At 43.4% G+C, this 21,232-nt stretch overlaps 1 protein-coding gene across 2 annotated transcripts in view; it reads right to left on the bottom strand.

The window, feature by feature from the left end:
• The window catches only part of arhgap20b (Rho GTPase activating protein 20b), a 121,775-nt gene that overhangs the window by 6,081 nt on the left and 94,462 nt on the right, over positions 1 to 21,232 (bottom strand). For both annotated transcript variants that reach the window (XM_041196233.1, XM_041196232.1), the window contains exons 10-14: positions 20,328 to 20,506; positions 19,033 to 19,194; positions 15,359 to 15,468; positions 13,185 to 13,374; positions 243 to 360 (exon numbers count right to left, since the gene is read on the bottom strand). In XM_041196233.1, coding sequence (XP_041052167.1) covers positions 243 to 360; positions 13,185 to 13,374; positions 15,359 to 15,468; positions 19,033 to 19,194; positions 20,328 to 20,506 — 759 coding nt within the window. The remainder of the gene's footprint in view (positions 1 to 242; positions 361 to 13,184; positions 13,375 to 15,358; positions 15,469 to 19,032; positions 19,195 to 20,327; positions 20,507 to 21,232) is intronic.

The raw sequence follows: 21,232 nt of genomic DNA, 5'->3' as shown, positions 1-21,232 counted from the left end.
AATGCTTTAGTCTAAGCACTGGACAAACTCAGATCTGTTCACCTGAATATGATATATAAGACACTCATTTTAACTGGTGAGCTTTGATTATCACTACTATTATTCTAAATAGATCTACAAATTTTGCTGCATGGGCTTTTGTAGCATTTTATAGATAACAAGTTCACTTGGCAAAATGCATTTATGCATGAGAATCAGTGAAGAAGTGTCCATAAAAAAATAATGAGGAAAACAGTACAAACCAAGTGAGTCCTTGGAATCTCCCTGCTGGACATCTCCTGATCCTTCAAAGAGTGAATTCAGACCACTACCAAAGATTTGATACGAGTTTTCAATCATGAATTGTACAAGAATGGCCACCTGGAAGAAAGCACAAAGTCCCAGATACATCACCACATCCAACAACAGTGACTTGTACTCAGATACTATCTTTAATGCAGCAAAGTGCCCCAGCACAGGGTGTAGCAGAAGAGTTGAGGGAGAACTGGGAAATAAGGATTAATTTGTAGAAAGCAATGGTAAAGTCACAGATGGAGTAATTTGTGCAATTATGAGCAAGCTATTCCAGAAATAATATTAAAGCTTTAATGGTAGCAGTCAGAAAACATCTACTTTACATTTGTGATTAAATGTAGCTTGTTCTTTATTTAGTAAAAACGTAGTGAAGTTTATAACTATTACATTAAAGTATGACGTAAGTGATACCCTTACATATTGGCATTATCAGAAAGAAGAGGGAGGGTAGACCCTTGAAAAATGTGCAAATTGTGTGTGCTGATGTCATTCTAAAAATGGTTTACTTCTGGGAAGCTGGAGTGCCCACCTGTTTCAGGTCATTTTAATAAAGCCCGGATGTCATTTTGGGGAAAAACTTATACATGTTTTGCCCAGTTTCGCTGGGAAGTGCTGCCAAAGTGGATCAAAAATGGCAAGTTAGGGTTATTTGTATGGGCCAGAAGTAACAAGAGCGCTCCCCTAGGCATCAGAGAATAAGGTGAGCTTGTGCCCCCCTGAGTTGGTCACCCTACTTGCCTGGGCCTATCTTGCTTCTGGTTCAGTCAACCCCGCTAGGCTGGCCAGCATTGTGTCAGCAAGGGCAAGCATTTAGGGCAGAATTTTACACCTTGCGAGTGAGCACACACCCAACCCAATCGGGCAGAAAATAACGCAAGAGGACGTCGGGTGAGCGTCCCGACGTTATCCCGCACTCAAGCGATATTTCGCTCAGCAGGCATGCGCAAAGTCGGAAACACGCCTGCCAACAGATAAGAGGGCAATTAAGCCCATTAACAGCGTAATTGTCTCCGATTCTTTGTGGACTGTCCAACCCTACAGTTGGCGGACGGGGAAAATCAGCTAGGCAGACTTCGCATTTTTCATCAAACCTCGTCCAAGGGCAAAATGAGGTTTCTGTTATTAAAAAAAATAAAAATAAAAATCTGTAGACAGCATTTTTAACATTAATATGTTCAGGTGCTAGACTGTTATGCTTAGACATTTTCTTTCTGATTTTCAAAACTTTATTTCATGGTTTTCGGGTCTGCAGCTCCTTGAGGCAGTTCTCTGCCTTCAGGGGGCTTTCTCTCAGCACTCGCCCGTGCCCACGTTGGCGTCATCGCCTGCCCACCTCCTGCCCCCACCCCGGCAGTGCTGAGCTTTTCAGCGCATGCTTCATGCTGGTTGGCCATTAATTGGTCAGCCAGCGTGAAATCGTGGTCGGGGGCCGATCGCAGTCGGTGGTCTGTTTCCCGGCCGATCCTGGGCCTGACAATCACGCCCGCCCTCGGGACGTCTCCACAATCTGCCAGTGGTATGATGATGGGGACCAGCCCTCAAAATGGGCTGGGCTTAATGCCAGTACTGTTGTGCAACTATTGGAGGTATTCCCTGGTCAGCCATTCAATAGTTAAAATCTATCCCAAGGTGTTTCTTTTTAATTGAATGAATTTACTTTTCTCTGAGGTATGTTTTTGGCAAACGACGTCTTAAACCAGCTGGAACATTCTTCTGTTACTGTGACTGAAGCTGATCACTATCCAGAGAGCCTGTGCTGGGAACTGCATGTGTGTGAACTTTGGATGGAGACATGATTGGACTTAATCATGATTGATGTGATGCTGTTTGTGGTCATATTATTTCCTGACACTCACACATTAAAAATCACTACCCGACCAAGTTATTGGAAGCTGTCCAGCGGGCATGAATTTGCCCAAGGTATTTGAGGGTCGCCTGCACACATGAAAGAGTACACAACCAACAATTTCCCTTTAATTTAAATATTATAATTAAAAAACATAATATCAAGTTTTAGTTTAAAAAATCAGCTGGATATACTATCAATAGATTCATCCATGATGAGGTGGTGAATGGTGAACCTCTCGTTCAAGAATCAGTGAATGTCTGAAAGATGCAGAGTGAGGCAGGGGTTGTTGTTTTGGACCCTTTCTTGATTGGTCAGTTGGCTTTCCTCACTTGTGTCTCTCTTGTGACTTAGGGTAACTTCATATTTGTATTCAGTGGAAAAAGTGAAAATAGAAGAATATTTTTGTGCTAGCATTCAAGATTTAGGGGAGTTAAAGATGGATCAGTTATGAAAGAATGTTTTGGCACATAGTGTGAGCCACAAGATAATTTTCTCCTCTTTAAGTGTTAGATTCACTCAGTTGGCAGATTCTTGCCTTGCTATTGACTTGAGAACATAATCTAGGCTGACAATAGGGAATGATGCGTAAGTGTTGCTTGTGACACAGTGCTATATGCAATTTGACTGCTGTTGTTAACTGTGACTGGACTCCAAAATTAATCTACTGGTTGCAAAGCGTTTTGGAATAGTCTGAGGACACAATAAGGTGCTACATAAATTCAAGCTCTTTTTTCGTTTGGCTGTTTGAATGCTAGTACAAGCAAACCAATTCAGAAGATGTGGTAAACAACACAAAACCAGGCAAGGACAGACATAAGAACATAAGAAATAGGAACAGGAGTAGACCATTCAGCCCCTCGAGCCTGCTCCACCATTCAATAAGATCATGGCTGATCTTCTTGTGTTTCAATTTCCACATTCCCATCTAACCCAATAACCTTTGATTCCCTTGCCTAAAAGAATTTATCTACCTTTGCCTTAAAAATATTCAATGACCCCCATCTCCACTATCTTCTGATGCAGAGAATTCCAAAGTTGCACAACCCTCAAAAAAAAAGTTTCTCTTATCTCTGTCCTAAAAGGGTGACCCTTAATTTTAAAACAGTGCCCCCTAGTTCTGGACTCACCAACAAAAGGAAACATCCTTTCGATGCCCACCTTGTCAAGGCCATTCAGGATCTTGTATAGTTCAATCTAATCACCCCTCACTCTTCTAAACTCCAGTGGAAGCAAGCCCCATCTGTCCAACCTTTCCTTATATAACAACCCATTCATTCCAGGGCAGTGGTCTCGCTCAGCAAGAGCACTGAGGTAGCCTAGGCTGGATCCGTGTATCAACCACCAAGCTGAAGCCAAAACTAAGTGTGCAAATGATGCAAATCCAATGTACTTTTAGACTCCTCCCACAGTGTGCAAATGACCCAAATCCAATGTACTTTTAGACTCCTCCCACAGGTACAGTATGATATAAGTCTATGAAATATGCACAAAATTCACGTATGAATGAAAGTAGGTCTATGTGTGACTGGGAGGGGATGGGGGTGGGATTCTCAGGAAGGTAGGGAATGTACATGTTCACCTGGACATCCTGCAAAGACAAGGGTTCCGTTTGGCAGGTGACATTGGGGAGTTGAAAGGTGATGCCAGGAGGGTTGACAGTGATGGGGGAAAAGACAGGTGACTGGGGGAAAGGAAAGGACAGGGGAGCTGATCAAAATCTTAACGACCACCATCATTGTCGAAATTGAAAGTGAGTGTCGGCTCATGTCGGACAGGCACAGGTGCTGCATGGGATTGTGATCAGTGGGTGGGCAGAGATGCAGGTTGGCTCAGATAGACACCTGAAAGAGAACCCCAGCAGACAGAATTGAAAATGCACAGGATCGTAAGATGAGTGTGATGATGAAGGCTTCATGTGCATGACAGAGTGCTTACATGAGGCTCCAAAAGGCCCTGCCATGCAAACACTTCTCCCCTCAGAATCAGCTGAACTGCTAGTAGAGGGAATGCAGTGGGAGGACTTGCGAAGCCTGTCGACAAAGCTGAAAGACAACATTAAACATTATTCAGTGAAAGTGAGACAGGGATGATGTGGTGCAGAATCCTCATGTGGGTGTTTGCCGCTGACCTCACTGTCACCACAGGCACGGTCCATATCCTCACCAGCCAGTGTGATGGCAAGGTCCTCAAAGTGAGTGAGGGGACGAATGTGAGCTACTCTACCCATGGTCTGGGACCTCTCCCTACTGTTGTGAGCTAGTTCTCCTGCATGAAAACAGATGGAGAGTGTGTGACCAGGATACATGGCACTGCGTGGAATGTTTGTGGGGTGAGTGGAGCTATGGACAGGATGAGGACGAATTCCAGAGGATATGAGCCTGATGGAGATGTGAAGGTGTGTGTGAGAGTTAGTGGTGTTGTCCCTTGAGGTGCGAGAACCCTGTGGATATGTGATTGGTTTGTGAGTGTGTGAGTTGAGAGTGATGAGAAGAATGACTGACCCTGGCGGAACAGATGAGAGTATTCATCATCTTCCTGCACTGGATGGCTGACCTCCTCTGTGCCCCAGTGGCACTGAATGCCAATGCCAACTCCTCCCAGGCCAGATTGCTGACTCTGGTGGATCTCCTTTGGCCAGAGTGGGGGTACAGGGCAGCCTTCCACTGCATCCAGCAGGCGTCCCAGAGAGACGTCGCTAAATTTGGGAACTGCCTTCTTCTTTGCTTTTGGCAATCCAGGCCATCTGTTGCCTGGAGTAGTCCTGGTCTATAGACATGAAGTCGGTATGTGCTCTGGTGCGCTTTAAATTTGGGGCCTGGAGCAGGGAAACACAGATCACAGCATGATGGGGAAATCCAAGCCCACCCACCAGCAAACCGGAGTGTTTCCTGAGAATGCATCATGAATGAAGCGGGACGTGCCAGGAATGGGCGATATGGCTCGGAAACCTGCTATTGCAGCCAGTGGGTAAAACAACATTTTTCACCACCGCTACCACACTTAGCGCAAATCTGGGATGATTCCGCCCATCATATTATTTCAACCCATGTTGCTGGACTCAGAACTACTTTACAACATTTAATAATTTTTATCAGAACGATCATTTGGTCAGCATCAACTAGATAAATATATCAGATCTAACCCTTGAGTATTATTCCAAATTTCCTGTTTGAAATTGTTGTATGGAAAATAAAAAGTTTTTTGCTGGGAGCTGTGTCATACTGACTGTTTATATTACTAAAAAACACCAAAACTGGTTTGATAAGAGTGATAGAGATTTGTTTTATCCTTTCATGGGATGTGAGCGTCTTTGGCAAGGCTGGCATTTGTTGCTCATCCCTTATTGCCCTGTGGCGATGAGTCGCCTTCCTGAACCGCTGCAGTCCATGTGATGTAGGTACACCTACGGTGCTGTTAGGAAGGGACTTCCATGATTTTGACCCAGGGAGCATGAACAGTGATATTGTTCCAAGTCAGGATGGAGAATAGCTTGAAGGGCAACCTGCAGGTGGTGGAGTTCCAATGCATCTGCTGCCCTTGTCCTTCCAGGTGGTAAAGGTTGGAAGGTGCTTTTGAAGGAGTCTTGCAAGATGTGCATCTAGTACATGGTACACACTGCGGCCACTGTGCATCGGTGATGAAAATAGTGAATATTTAAGGATGGGGTGCCAATCAATTGGGCTGTTTTGTCCTGGATGGTGTCAAGACTTTTGGTGTTACTGGAGCTGCACTCATTCAGTCAAGTGGGGAGTATTCCATCACTTCCTGACTTGTGCCTCATAGATGATGAACAGGCTTTGGGAGATCAGGAGGTGAGTTATGCACCACAGAATTCCCAGCCACTTACCTACTCTTGTAGCCACAGTACTTATATGGCATTTTTTTCCCCTTAATTCTGTTTAAGAGTCACACGGACTCGAAACGTTAACTGTATTCCTCTCCGCAGATGCTGTCAGACCTGCTGAGTTTTTCCAGGTATTTTTGTTTTTGTTTTGGATTTCCAGCATCCGCAGTTTTTTGCTTTTATTTATATGGCGTGTTCAGTTAAGTTCATGGTCAATGGTAACCCACAAGATGTTGATAGTGGGTGATTCAGCGATGGTAATGCTGTTGAATGTCAAGAGGCAATGGTTAGATTTTCAAATAAAAGCAAAATACTGCAGATACCGGAGATATGAAATAAAAATAAAATGCTGGAAAAACTCAGGTTTGGCATCATCTGTAGAGAGAGAAACAGAGCTAACGTTTCAAATCAAATACAACTTCTTTTGAACTAGAGAGAGATAGAAATGTGATGGGTTTTTCATGCTGTTGAATAAAGCGGAGAGGGGCAGGTGGAGCAGAATAGAAGATTAGGGATAGGTTGGAGGGCGGAAGAGATTAAATGACAAAGATGCATTGAAAACAAGACAAAAGGAATGGTTATGATAGTATTAAAGACTAAAGCTTTGATCCAAAATAGGTGTTAACAGCAGAATAAAGGACAGAACTGTCTGAAAACAAAGTAGCAGAATGTGTTAATAGCAGGAAAAGAGTCAGGGCTATCTGCAAGCAAAACTTGAGAACAATATACAGGCTTGCACTAGGGGGAAAAAGTTCAAAAAGGAGGATAGAGTTCATGGTCTGAAGTTGTTGAATTCAATGTTGAGTCCAGAAGGCTGCAAAGTGCCTAATTGGAAGATGTGATGCTATTCCTCCAGCTTGCGTTGGGCTTTTCTATGATGCTGAAGCTTGGAAAACTTATAGACTCTATATCAGGGCCCTAAAACAACATAGTCAACACCATCTTAGAAGGATCTTTTAATCAAGTGGGAGGACAAAAGAACAACATGAATATCATCCAAGGTACAGACATGCCAAGTATAGAGGCCATGATTATCTTGCATCAGCTGAGATGGACAGGACATGTCATCAGAATGTCGGATTCAAGACTGCCAAACAGGTGCTCTACTCAGGGCTATGTCAGGGAGCCCGTTCACATGGGGGGGCTAAAGGAAATGTTCAAAGGCAATCTCAAAGCCTCCACGAAGGTCTGCTCAATTAACATGAACCCATGGGATGCAGATATCCAACCATTACCTAAATGGCAATCCATCATCAAAAATGGTGTCAAGAGCAGCCACAGAGAGGGAACGGTGAGAGTGATGGAAAGAGAGAGCAGCTGCTTGAGAAAGCAATTTGCCATTAGCTTTATTGGCCGAAAACCAACATCCTCATCATGGGAAAGCCTGTAGAACTAAGACAGGGCTCATTAGCCATGTGTGAACCCAAAACCGACACTGACATCTCAATTAAACTCAGCAATACACAGGGAACGATCACCCTCGACATGAGGGATTGCCAATGATATTACACCTGCTGCTGTCCACTCAGAGGGAATGAACTCAATAAACAGAGGCCACTCGAAGGAAGAGACTCAAGATAACAGAGTCTGAAATCAGCAACCATAAGTATATGTATTACAGTAAGTAGTACTATCCTGTGAGTGCTGTTAGCCTTGCCTAAACAGTCATTCTTCTTTGTGAGCCTAACAAAGAAACCTAGATTTTCTTCAGCCATTCGGTTATTGCAGGGACATAGATCAGAAAACCCATTATAGCTTCACCCACTTTGTGCCACAGCATAGTCTCTAAAGTATGGGGACCAACAATCTAGGAAGCGATAGCTTCAGATAGGCATTAGTGTACTCCATGTACATGTTCAAATCTGTCTATGGAGCTATGCAAGTGAACTAACCTTGGAAAATTGTGTACAAACACCATTTTTGCTCGAATGTTACCAGGCTACTGTGCTATGCAGAGCCTCACAGCTGAGATGGATTCTGTCTTCACTTGCTTTGTGAATGTGCATTTTCAAGTACAGAACACTGAATAGCCTCAGGAGACACCAACTTTTAAATTTCTATTGCCCACAAATAGCTCACAAGTATATTTATAAATGTTGATTTGGCTATCCTGTGCTGCTAGTGGATTGAATATAGTTGGCTCTGATCTTCTGCCAATGCTCATGTTAAATGTACCTCTCCAAACATACCTCTCTGGGATTAAGGAATCATCCCATAAATTCAATTATTCCTCTGATTCCAATTTCAACCTGTCTCCTATAACCTGGATCAATTTGGATTAAGCTTTAAGTGGCAGTTGGAAACAATTCCAATTCTAATTGTGAGAGTCTTCATCAATGAAAAGAAGAGAAGACCTATAAATATCTCATTAGTAGAATCTACAACTGTTTTAATGATCGAAGAATATGGGAGAATGTCCATTGAACTATTACAGAGTGAATATTTTATTTTAAGAATAACCATGATAATTTTTTGTCATACTTAGAAAAAAGACTATGTTTCAACTACTTGTCAAGAATGTCGTTTATAATAAGTTTCTGTCGAAGGGTCATGAGGACTCGAAACGTCAACTCTTTTCTTCTCCGCCGATGCTGCCAGACCTGCTGAGTTTTTCCAGGTAATTCTGTTTTTGTTCTAATATTACTGTTTGTCCTTCTCTTCCCTCTTTCTCCATCTCCACACTGTTACATGTGGAGAGGCAGAAACACAGTGCAGTAGTGAGATAAAGCTGGTAGTCTGCTGCCCCACAGTTCACTCTCCAGTCAGCACTCTGGACAACTATTGAGTCTGCGATCAATGTAAGGTTAGTGCATGCAGCCTTGGTGGATGCTATAAGTTTGGTTGATTTAATGCTTAGAGGAGGATGATTCTCTAAGCTGAAACAAATCTTAACGACAGAGGTCTGCAAAGAGTGTGGCCATGAGGAATCTGAAAATAATGCCAGCATGAGGGGTAATTGATCTCTACTTTTATTAACTTTCTAGAATGTGTCGTTCTCAATGACTCCTAGCACAGATAGGAACTTTCTCCAGGAGGCCTTTGTTAGGTCTTTGCTAGATTTGGCTGTTCTATTGCACTTATTGCAAAAAGTTACTATATAAGGAGGGTTTCAGCATTCACAGAATATGGAAGTGGGCAGAACAGCAGATCACATTTAATACAGACAAGAATTAAGTACTTCAGGTTGGAAGAGAAAATAAGCAGTCCAACTCCTTTAATGAATATTGCGTGAGAGGGCAATGAAGTCAGAGAAGAGAAGGCAAGATTCGTTGAGATATGGGATTGACATCACGAAGGTTGAAAAGTTGAACAGTGCAAAGATTGAGAGAACGATGGACCATGGATATTTGAGAGAGAAAATTGGATGGCATTTGGGGGCTTGGGGATGGGTAGACTGCTAGGATTTTAAAAGAGAGGTGAGAAGGTGGAACAAATTGGAACAATCAGGCAGGCACATGGCTGACCCAAAAAGGCGTAAAATGATGCGCGAAGATGTTGGGCGAGCATCCCAACGTCATTGCGCACTTGCACAATATTTCAGTTGGCGGTTGCGCGCAGGAGTCGGCAGCGTGCCTGCCTACAATTAAAAGGCCTATTAAGGTAAAAATTAAGTTCAATTTTTCACTGCCTATCTAATCTTACGGCCTTTGGAATTTTTGGGAAACCTCATCCAGGGGCGGGATGAGGTTTCTAACAGCAAATAAAAATTAAATAAAAATTTTAACATTTCATTAATACCATGTCCCTGCTCATGTGACAGAGTCACATGAGGGGCCATGTTCTTTAACATTTTAAAATTCTTTATTTTCAATTTTGCAAAATCTTCATCTCCCTGAGGCAGCTCTCTGCTTTAGGGAGCTTTTCCTGTGCGTACCTGTGAACTTGTGCGCTTGCCCTCTCCACCCCACCCCCACACAGGTAGCGCTGCAGTACACGTTTCACACTGGGCAGGCCTTAATTGGCCTGCCAGTGTGAAATCACGGTCGGGCCTCAATTGTGGGCGATGGTCAGCTTTCTGACCACTCCTACTCACCCCCACCAAGCCCACCTGACAAAGGAAAAATTCTAGCCAATGAGTTACTCAATGGGGAGAGGGAGAGATGAAGGTATGACTTGGTGATAAGGATACACAACCACTCTGACAGTGTTGCTAGGGCAGTAAAAGGAAAGTATAACCACATAGCGAGGCTTCAGTAAAAGGCAAGGTGGCACCATCCATCAGCCAAGCCAATTCAGGCAAAGCCAGGATTTCAATGCAACCATCTACAAAAAGGTTGTGCATGTCAAGGGCTTTGTTCATAAATGAATGGATATTCTGGAGGAAAAGGCTTTGGGGATGGTGAATGTTGAAACAGGCAGGATGTTGACAAGATTAGCCCCCAACAATGCATTGACTGGGAAGGCTGACTTGAGAGGAGGATGAGGCAATTGGCATTGCTATAAGGCTGCAGTGATAGGTACTTTGATGAGCTCTTTGGAGAATGCCAACAGGAACACAGAGTTAGCTATGGACTTCTCTAAAGGGGAGTCAAGTCTGGGACAGTGATAGGAGAATAGGAAGGTAGAAGAGCAATGGCCAGTTGGGAGAGGAATTAGGGAAGACAAAGTATCCAAGAGGGCAGAAGTGAAAGGTGGCATAAGTGGTTGAAAAAAAGAGGTAGAGCAAGGAGGAAAAAGAAGGGAGGAGTGCGCAAATTATCAAGCCCACTACTCCGCAGACCTTACCATTAATTTAAATGTTTAATCTTCTCACCAAAACGGCCAATTGTGTACCTATACCTCTAGTACCCAGATAAAAAGATACTCTGACCAGGCTTCTTTCAAAAACACAGAATAATTAATTTATTTTAAAACAAAACTTCTTTTAACAAGTTCCAAGTACTGGTTAACACACAATTGCAATCGGGAAGTATAACTATCTATCTCTTCCTAAATAATTCCTCCAGCACACACACGGACACACACACAGGCAAACAAAGGACAAACAGATAGAGTGTCCTTGCAGAGATCGACTTTGGAGGATGGGTGTTATAGAATAAAAGATGAAGTCCACAGGGTCTTAGCGCTGTCAACCTGGAGTTCTCTCTTGTGAAGACGGGCCTGAATGTGCCGGTGGATGCCTGGAAGTTCCCACCATTGATCTCAGCTTTGCAGGTTCAAATGCAGACTAGTTACACTCAGAGGAGAGTTCTCTGGCCACAGGTTGATAGCCACACACAATTTTAGGCAAGGTAGAGAGAGGGAGCCAGTCAAGGTAGCCTTCTGTCCTCAGCTTGTTCTGCAACAAAACTGCCTTCCAAACAAGCAGGTTCACAACTTAAGTTTTTTTTTCTGTCCCATGTGATCACCTTTTTGTCTGCCAACTTTTCATTAAGTAAAGTTCTTTGCAGTTCAACACAAACAAACAAATCCTTCTCAAGTACCAGAGGTCAGGTGATTTCTTGGAAGAGGCCTGCTTGTTAACTTTTCCAAGGTAAACTTATGGCCTTTTAAAAAAAAATCCCAGGTTAGCATCCTCATGTCCAGATCATACCAAATTCTTCCATTTTGTAAAAGAAAACTTCAGTCCTGAGAGATATGGTTCTAACAAAAAGTAATGGGGGTTTGGAATGGCAGCCAAAATGGGAAATACAAATGGATAGAGATTACAAACCTGCAGGTGTTCCAATTGTAATGTGGTATTTAAGCACACGTACTGCATGGAAGTTAAGAAAAACAAGGTTCCTTTATCCCACCAGCATCAAAGCTGCATAAACTTTCAAGAGAAAACGCAACTCCAAGAAACAAATTATTTGCAGATAATATTCACTGTCGATGCTCAGGAACCCTGTCTTATTTGGGGCCTCAGCTTCTCAATGCAGTGACTCACCAGGCTTGATCTGATGCCCAGCTCCTGGCTGCAGTCCTGCTCCGTCTCCTTCTTCACAAGGCTTCTTGTGCCTCCTTCTCCTCTAGCGCATGCTTCCAGCTCAGGCCCCGCCTCCACCTGTCTTCAGCCTGTTCTCTGGGCTTAGGCTCCTCCCCCAGCTTCATCAAGACTTCAGTTCCTGACCCAAGGCGAACCCCGAGGCAGACTGGATCCCCCTGCCCGTTTTCCTCCCAGACTGATGACCTCTGCTGGTGCGGATCTACTGCCTTGTAGTGAATGCATGGCAATGGGTTGGGCCTGGCCTCTGGCCCAGCTCTGAAGTTGGAAGCCAGAAGTCAGAGTGCCCTGCAGTGAACAACCTACTGTGAATGCCCTGTGGGCGGGGCCCGGTCTCTAGCCCCTCTCCAAAGTTGGAAGTTGGGATACCGAGGGCCCACACATCACCCCCACTACACCATCTTTCTGCTGTTCTTTTCTTTCTAGGTGGTAGAAGTCACAGGTTTGGGAAGTGCAGTCAAAGAAGTCTTGGTAAGTTGCTGTAGTGCACTTTGTAGAGGGTACACACTACAGCCATGTTATGCCTGTGGTGGAGGGAATGAATGGTTTAGGTGGTGGATGGGGTGCCGATCAAGCAGGCTGCCTTTGTCCTGGATGGTGCTGAGCTTTTTAGAGTGTTGTTGGAGCTGCAGTCATCCAGTAAAGTGGAGAATATTCCTTCACATTCCTCACTGTGCCTTGTAAATAACGGAAAGGCTTTGGGGAGTCAGAAGGTATGTTCCTCATTTCAGAATACACAGCCTTTGGATTACTAGTCCAGTAACATAACCACAATATTATTGCACCATGTGTGCATGATGTCTGCTGCATTTGCCTACATAATATTGGTCACTGAACTTTGAAATAATTCATGATGATGTGTGCCTTGTGATGGTCTGAGAGACATGATGAGGCACTACAAAAATGCAGTCTTTTAAATCTAACCATTTCCTCCAAAATTCTGGCAGTGAGAGGACTGACACAGGGTGCAAGGCATCTTAGTTGGGGCAGAAGGAATTGTCAAAATGGCACAGCTCCTGAGGCGTGTAGAGGTTGGAGACTACAGGTGACATTGCCTAGCTACAAGATCATTACAACATTATTTGAATGCCAAGCACATTGCTTCCCCATAGTCTATTAATTTAGGCTATGCTTTTTTTATATATATGGCAGTGCAGAATGACAAATAGAAATGTAAAACTAATACTGCTCTTCAACCACCCACAACAATTAGATTCATTCCCTTACAATTTTATCCACAGCAATGTGAATGTCCAAAATGAGTAGGTTACCTTTCTTGTGCACTTGCTCTCTTCTTCTGGGCCCACGGGACTAGGAAGCCACAGCATGTTTGGAGCTATGCAAAGAGCCAGGTTAAAAGCAGTCATCTGGTTTTCTTCTGAATTTCTCTCAATGTGATGCAGTACTCCAAACAAATGACGAAGTAGTAGGATATTTGCTTCTGGAAGCTCCTCCATCAGACTGCAACATATTAGAAATGTTCCTGTTACCTTGACCTTTTGCCTTCAAACCCAGAATCCTGGCTCAGTAACTATAATTTATTTAAAGATCACCATATACCAAAGGTTATACAATTTTTCTATTCCAATGATAAATGTTTCATGCAGCACTTGCTAACTCAAAAAACTACATCCTCTTCATGGTCTAATTGGGAAAACTATTGAGTCAATAAGATCAGAGGACAAAAGCAAAATGCTGTGGATGCTGGAAATCTGAAACAAAAACAAAAATTGCTGGAAAAACTCAGCAGGTCTGGCAGCATCTGTGGAGAGAAAGACAGAGTTAACGTATCGAGTCCATATGACTCTTCTTCAGATCTAAAGAGAAGTAGAAATATATACTGTTGAAGGGGAGTGGAGCAGGTAAAGCTGGATAGAGGGCCAGTGATAGGTGGAGACAAAGGAGAGATTGCAAAAGATGTCATAAACAAAAGGTGGAAGGGGTGTTGATGGTGGTGATACTGGCTAAAGGAGGTGCTAATGGTGACATTAAGAGTAGAAAGCAGGATGAGCAAGTAACAGATGGACCTAGTGGAGGTAGGGTGAGGGGAGGGGATGGTGGGGAAAAAAGATCGAAATAGGCTAAAAGGAAAAAATAAATATTTGAAAACCAGACAACTCTTGGTTTGATTCCAATTTTGTGCTAGTGATTTCGGGCAGAATAGTAGCTGTTGAGTTAAAGTTGGTTTCAGTGTTATTTGGCAATGGAGCAGAAGGTGAACCAGGATTCTAGTTCCTGACTGCTGTCTAGTCACTGCTGCTGCTAAATACATGTGTTTGGATGTTGGAGGGAGGTAGGAACTTTTTCCCTTCTTTATTGAAAATGTTGACTCTTGCTAGAGTATGGTGTTGACAGCATCTGGTAGATCACCAAAAGGACCATTCATCATTTGTGGGCCTAAATAAAGAGTGCTGGCAAGCTATGTGTTGTGGAGAGGAGGTGTTCAATCAGCAAATACTGATCAATAGCAGGGACCTTGGATCATTTTCTCCTCTTGGTTCTACAGCCAATTGCAATTCCCAAACTGATAGCCGTACTGAGGTCAATTAATGCAGCTCAAGTTAAACCAACAGAGATCAAGGACAGAATTTTACATTTTTATATTCCCTTGTTGGCAAGGGATTGAGGCCGGTTGTGGTGGTGTGGGGGGGGCGGGTGGGGGGGGGAGTAAAATTCCTTAGATGGCCTTCCCAACGGGCTCCCATCCATCCCCATGTCTCCACAATGTTACAGTATGGCAGGTGAGGCCTAGGCCAGTTCACCCGCCCTTGCCCCACCCAAGGGCCCCTAAGTGGCCAATTAATGACCGCTTAAGGGCTGTTTCCCACAAAGCCTCAATTTTCAGGCTGGTTGGAGGAGTCTGGGGCAGAGGGGAAGTCCAGAAATTGATCCTGCTCAGGCCTCGGGCAGGAAGGGGGGTGGGGGGCACCTCCATCAACAGCCTCCTTTCAACATTTGGTGCACACCCCCCCATCCTCCCAGAAACTCTCTCCCCTATGGGTGCTTCCTTCACCCTTCACCCCCTACCCCCACCTGGTCTGTCCACCAACAACCCCAAAGCCCCCCTCTACCCATTCTCCTTGGGCCTCACCTTCCCTCCCCGCCACCACCTGAGATCCCCATGCTTACTTGGACCTGGACTCCTGAGACTTGAAGTCTGGGAAATGCTTGCAGTCCTAATCCTATCCACTACAGCCTCTGGTGCTGCTGGAACCAGGGAGCTGCCGGCCAATCAGATTGAGGCAGGGCTTCCTTTGAGCGAGGGGAGGAAGTCCCATTCCCAGTCAATTAACGTTTGTTGGTGTTAAATAGCTGTGGAGCAGCCAGAGTCGGTGGAGATGCGCCTTCGCCGCAGATTTCCCGCCATCCTAAAAATCCTGATCCAAGAGCTAGATAGCAGGCAGTTATATGCTAGTTAATTTGTCAGAAAAATTGTTTCTCTCACTTCTTCATGGACTGTATTTTTTCCTCTTCGTTTTCATTTTCTATTCCTTCCATCCACTTCTCATACAGTTCGGATGACAGAACACTGCCAGGGATGTTACGTAGAAAGTCCTACAAAAACAACAGCTATCAAGTTCTTCTCAAACTTTTGTCAGTAATATATTCATCGGCATGTAAATTTAAAACTCCTCCAAAATGTTTCTCAGATTTTACTAAGCTTAATAAAAGCAAAGGTGAAGTATAGCAGTATTATGATCGAATGTTTTTAGTTGAGAGCCACTCTAGTGAACTCTACATTACTGTTTTATTCTAGTAGCTCTGACAGAGTGGTGCATGTATTAACAAAAGAAATGAACAAAATCCAGAGCCATACACTGGATAATTCCCAGTCCAAGCAGCAGGTATGCGTGTAATTCCCAGTCCAAGCAGCAGGTATGCATGTAATTCCCACTCCAAGCAGCAGGTATGCGTGTAATTCCCAGTCCAAGCAGCAGGTATGCGTGTAATTCCCACTCCAAGCAGCAGGTATGCATGTAATTCCCACTCCAAGCAGCAGGTATGCATGTAATTCCCACTCCAAGCAGCAGGTATGCGCGTAATTCCCAGTCCAAGCAGCAGGTATGCGTGTAATTCATTATATTCGTTTGTAACCCAATACGCCTGTGCCTCTTGGGTCTTATTTTTAGGGTAGATATTCTGAATCCTCACTGGTGAAAGATCAGAGGCCCCACATTGGGGAATAACTCATGAAATTTGCCCTTTCATTCCTTTTAATCTCTCTGTCTTTAATTATCCCTTTTCATATATTTTGTAGCTGTTGGTAATAAAGAAATTTTTGATGTCTCTGATGGAAATCGTTAAAATTTATCATTTATTTCTGTTTTACTTGTATTATTAGTTACCACTAAGAAAATAAGAAAAAGTTAAGAATGTTCCCTGAACATGCTACTGTTCATAATGAGTGTTCTTGGTAGCTCCTAATTTAACATATTATATGAATGTGATTAAGTTCAGATTGTGCACTAAGAGAACTGATATCTCATTAATCTCTTATTGCTGTTTGTAGGATTTTGCTGTGTGCAAAGTGCCTACTGTGTTTGCCTGGAAACCAACAAGCCCTGCATCCCAGAATGATTCATTCCCCTGTGATGTTGCTGTCAGTGAGTTAAAGGCTACCTATTTGCAAAGAAAGGTATGTGGCAACAGAAGAGAGGACATAGCCTTTGAAAATAAATTTGTAAGAGATGCGCTGATAATAGTGACATTTATGTTTTTGGAATGGTTCCTGGAAAATTTGAGCCACGCAAGACCTAGTGAGCAATGGACACATGTTAGATTCAATAATTCCAAACAGTAAATTGCCCGTGGCATTGCAATCAGTTGGTTGATATATATGGGGCGGAATTTTTAGGTCAGCGTATAGGTGCGCACCCGACCCGATAGGACGCGAAATCGCGCAAGATGACGCCGGGCGAGTGTCCTGACACCATTCCACGCTCGCGTAATATTTCAGCAAGCAGGCCCACACGTGTGTCAGAAGTGCACCCGTTAACAATTAAGAAGACAATTAAAGTTGTTAAAGTTCCAATTGTCCCCAGTTTTTCATGGTCCGTTCAACCTTACGGCTGGCAGATGAGTGAATCTGCTAGGTGCATTTTGTAATTTTGATGAAACCTCATCCAAGGGCGGGATGAGGTTTCCGTTATTAAATTTTAAAAATATGTATGGACAGAATTTTCATCATGTATATGTCCAGGTGACTTATTGTGATGCGTGGCCATTTTTTCCAGATTTTAAAATCTTTAATTAATTGTTTTGAAGTCTTCAGCACCCTGAGGCGGCTCTCTCTGCCTTCAGAGAGCTTTCATTCAGCACTCGCCTGTGCCTGCGCTTATGTCAGTGCCCACTTTCCTTCTGCCCCCGCCCCGGCAGCACTGGGCATTTTGGCGTGTGCTTCACACTGGCTGGCTGTTAATTGGCCAGCCCTTGTGAAATCACGGCCGGGGGCCAATCGCGGGAACCAGTCCATTCCCCGGCCACTTCCGGGCCAGCCAATTGTGCCTGCACGCCAACCTAAAAGTCTTGCCCATGAGGTTTGTTTTATGTATGGGATGAAAAATAGAAACACAGAACATAGAAACATAGAAAATAGGAGCAGGAGTAGACCATTCAGCCCTTCGACCCTGCTCCACCATTCATCATGATCATGGTTGATCATCCAACTCAATAGCCTGCTCCCGCTTTCTCCCCATATCCTTTGATCCCTTTCGCCCCAAGAGCTATATCTAACTCCTTCTTGAAAACATTGGCCTCAACTACTTTCTGTGGTAGCGAATTCCATAGGCTCACCTCTCTCTGGGTGAAGAAATTTCTCTATTTCTCTAATGCTGAAGTTGTGAGTGAGGCTTCAGATACTCAAACCTCAGAGGCACTAGTGGCCAGAGCTTGCAACTACATTGTAACCACTGACATAAAAAATTCATGGGCCAGAACTTTTCGCTCGTCGGGCGGGTGCGCGCCCAACCCAATCGAGTGTAAAATGACGCGCAATGACATTGGGCAAGTGTCTCGACATCATCGCGCACTTGCACAATATTTTGGTCAGCAGGCGCGCGCAGAAGACGACAGTGCCCACCGACAATTAAGAGGCCCATTATTAGCCGTTAAAGTAATAATTAAGTTCAATTTTTTGCTACCCATCCAAATTTACAGTTGGCCAGCAGGCGAAAAAGCCACGCAGCCTTTGGATTTTTTAGGAAACCTCAGCCATGGGTGGGATGAGGTTTCCAACAGCAAATAGAAAGTAAATAAAAATATTTAAATTTTATTCATAACATGTCCTGGCTCATGTTCCAGAGTCACATGAGGGGACATATTTTTTAACACTCCAAAATTCTTCATTTTTAATTTTTTAAATCTTGAGCTCCCTGAGGCAGCTCTGTGCCTCAGGGAGCTTTTCCTGTGTGCGCTCGTGCACATGTGCAAACTTGCACACTTGCCCTCCTACCCCCCCCCATACAGGCAGCGCTGAGCACTGCAGCATGCGTTTCACGCTGGGCAGGCCTTAATTGGCCCACCAATGTAAAATCACGGTCACAGCCCGATTGTGGGCAGCGGTCAGCTCCCCGACCGCTCCCACTCGTCCTCGCAACCCCACAAGAGTAAAATCCTGGCCATGGTAAATGTTGGCAGAAAAGCATGAGAAAAATCATGACCACAGGAAGTGATATTTATGGAAAGGACATATACATCCAGTGCAAGATCTTTAATTTGTATACATATAATTCAAAGCTTTTCTTTCTGATTACAATACCAATTCAATGTGATAGAATAATAGTACTATTATTATGTTATTATAAAATATCCAAAATATTTGCTTTAAGAGCCATTCTGATAAAATAGTCAATTACTTTAAAATAATAGGCATAATTTTACAAATCTAGTTTTAATGGATGGAAAACCCTTTGAAATGGGTTTACTGGAGGGCAAAGCTCCATATTGGGAGCACAAGTTTGTATGTTTTACCCTAACGGAAGATGGATGCTTCAGCTGGCGATATTCTGCTATATTCTGCCTGATCTATCCTTTTTCTAAGTTAAAATCAATGGCACTACAGATCCATGCTTAAGGCCTAATTTAACTTACTTTCTAACAGGGATTTATATAATCTCATACCGTGATGACAGCTGCTGCCACAAAGACAGATTCCTTGTCCATATGGACCTCATTTCCAGAATTCAGCTTTTCCTTTAGCTCCTTGCAGGTCTTGGCATTAGCTGAACGCCTGAAAATCCCTTTGGTTGAGGGGCCTTCATGATATAATAGCACAAGCATATCCTACAGAGAAATAGCACCAGAGTTCATTAATAAACATCACTAGACACTTGATTCATTGTTAAAGTAGTTGTGTTACTTTCACAGCCAGCTAAGATTTAAATTGATAAGGGTCTTAGCAGCAAATTATTTAGTATAGCTGAAAACTTTTGAAAAGGGCATGTACTGACCTTAATTGTAAGCCTAATTTTAGTGCAAGCAAAGAGCCATACCCTATCCTTAATCTTAATGAGGAGGCTAACTTTAATCCTATCTTTAACCTGGGCCCTAACCTAAGCCATTTATGAATGCTATAAAAACTGGTTCATTCTTAACTGGAGTATTGTGTCCAATTCTGAACAACATGCTTTAGGAAAGATGTGAAGGCTTAAGGTAGGGTGCAGAAAAGATTCACGAGAATGGTTCCAGGGATGCGGGCCTTCAGTTGTGTGGATAAATTGGAGAAGCCAAGTTGTTCTCCTTAGAGAAGAGAAGGTTGAGAGGAGATTTGATAGATGTGTTAAAAACCATGATGGGTATAGACAGAGTAGATGGAAAGAAACTGTTCCCATTGATTGAGGGGTTAAGAACCAGCGGACACTGATTTAAGGCGATTGACTAAAGAACCAATAGTGACATGAGGGAAAACCTCTCTACGCAGCAAGTGGCAAGGATTGCACTGTCTGCAAGTATGGTGAAGGTGGATTTAGTTGTGGCTTTCAAAAGGTAATTGGGCAACCATCTGAAGAGAAAAAGTTTGCAGGGCTACAGGAAAAGGGCGGATGATTGGGATGAGTGGAGTTGCTCTTACAGGAAGCCAGAATGGACACAATGGGCTGAATGGCCTCCTTCTGCACTGTAACCATTCTATGATTTTATGATTTCAAGCTCAAGGAGAAAGGCAACCCTAAACTTAATATAGAACCTGAATTTGGAGCCCTAATCTGAATATATGCAGAAAAGTTTCACTGTAGAAACATACAGATAGTAGCAGCAGGTAACAAAAAAAGAAAGGAAAAGGAAAAAAGATGCAGAAAAAAAAGGAGAAAAAAGATAAAAGAATGCATAGTGCATATGGTGCCCTTCACACCCTCAGGACATCCCAAAGCTCTTCATAGCCAATGAATTGTTCTTGGGGAGTCAGCTGCATTCCTTACCATGATCGGCTTAGGAAGGGTGTCATTCTTACAGATGGATGGTAGGGACAGACCAAAAAGTTTCCTTGGTGTAATTGGAGACTCCGAGGTGAGACTGCTCTCTGACTGGTTGCTGGAACTGCGGCGGAGAGCCCAGTCTATCAATGACTTCTTCTTTTTAAGAGTTTTTGGAGTTGATTCTAGAACGAAATATGGAAATAAAAGGGGATTAGCTTGATTCAAGTATTCAACTATCCTTTAAAGTAAGGGCTGATTACAGGGAGAAAGTGGGAAATAGTAAAGAGGATGCACAACAAGTACATTCTTGTCTCATTAGATATTATACAAGTTTACTAGCGAGTAACTGACTTCTTGAGCCACTTGCTTGCTTCGAATGAAATGCTTATTCTCTTGCATCATATAAGATACGAGAAGGTTTGGATGGGTCATATCCTGATCCTTGACTTTTGGGACCTGAATACGAAACCAATCTAGACTCATGGGAATATCATGTTCTGATGCTGCTGGCTGCAAGCTTTGCACATGAAAGATATTTGGGACACTGTCAATCTAGTTCCTACTTCCAAGCACAAAACTGCTCCTATTTGGTATAAATTGGTAATCTCACATTGAGAGACACAATGACAGCTAGTGCGGAAAACTTAAGGCTATTTCAATAATTATGGAATACCATTCCTGAACATGTGTAGCTACAGCTAACCTGGTCTGAGAGTGTTTGATGCTGGTGGAAAGTGTCTGAAACAATAAATGTTCCCATTTCCCAACTCCTTGATGAGAACAAAAGAAAAGTAACACACTGGGGGAGAAATTTTGAAAGAATGCTCCCATTTGTCCACCATCTTTGATGGAAGAGTCAGGGAAACACGAGGCAGATTCTTCTGTTTGATGTACAGGGGCAGGCTCCA

Source organism: Carcharodon carcharias, chromosome 9 (genome assembly GCF_017639515.1).
Source record: "Carcharodon carcharias isolate sCarCar2 chromosome 9, sCarCar2.pri, whole genome shotgun sequence".
In the NCBI taxonomy this organism is placed as follows: Eukaryota; Metazoa; Chordata; class Chondrichthyes; order Lamniformes; family Lamnidae; genus Carcharodon; species Carcharodon carcharias.
This window is presented reverse-complemented; position numbering and strand designations above follow the sequence as displayed.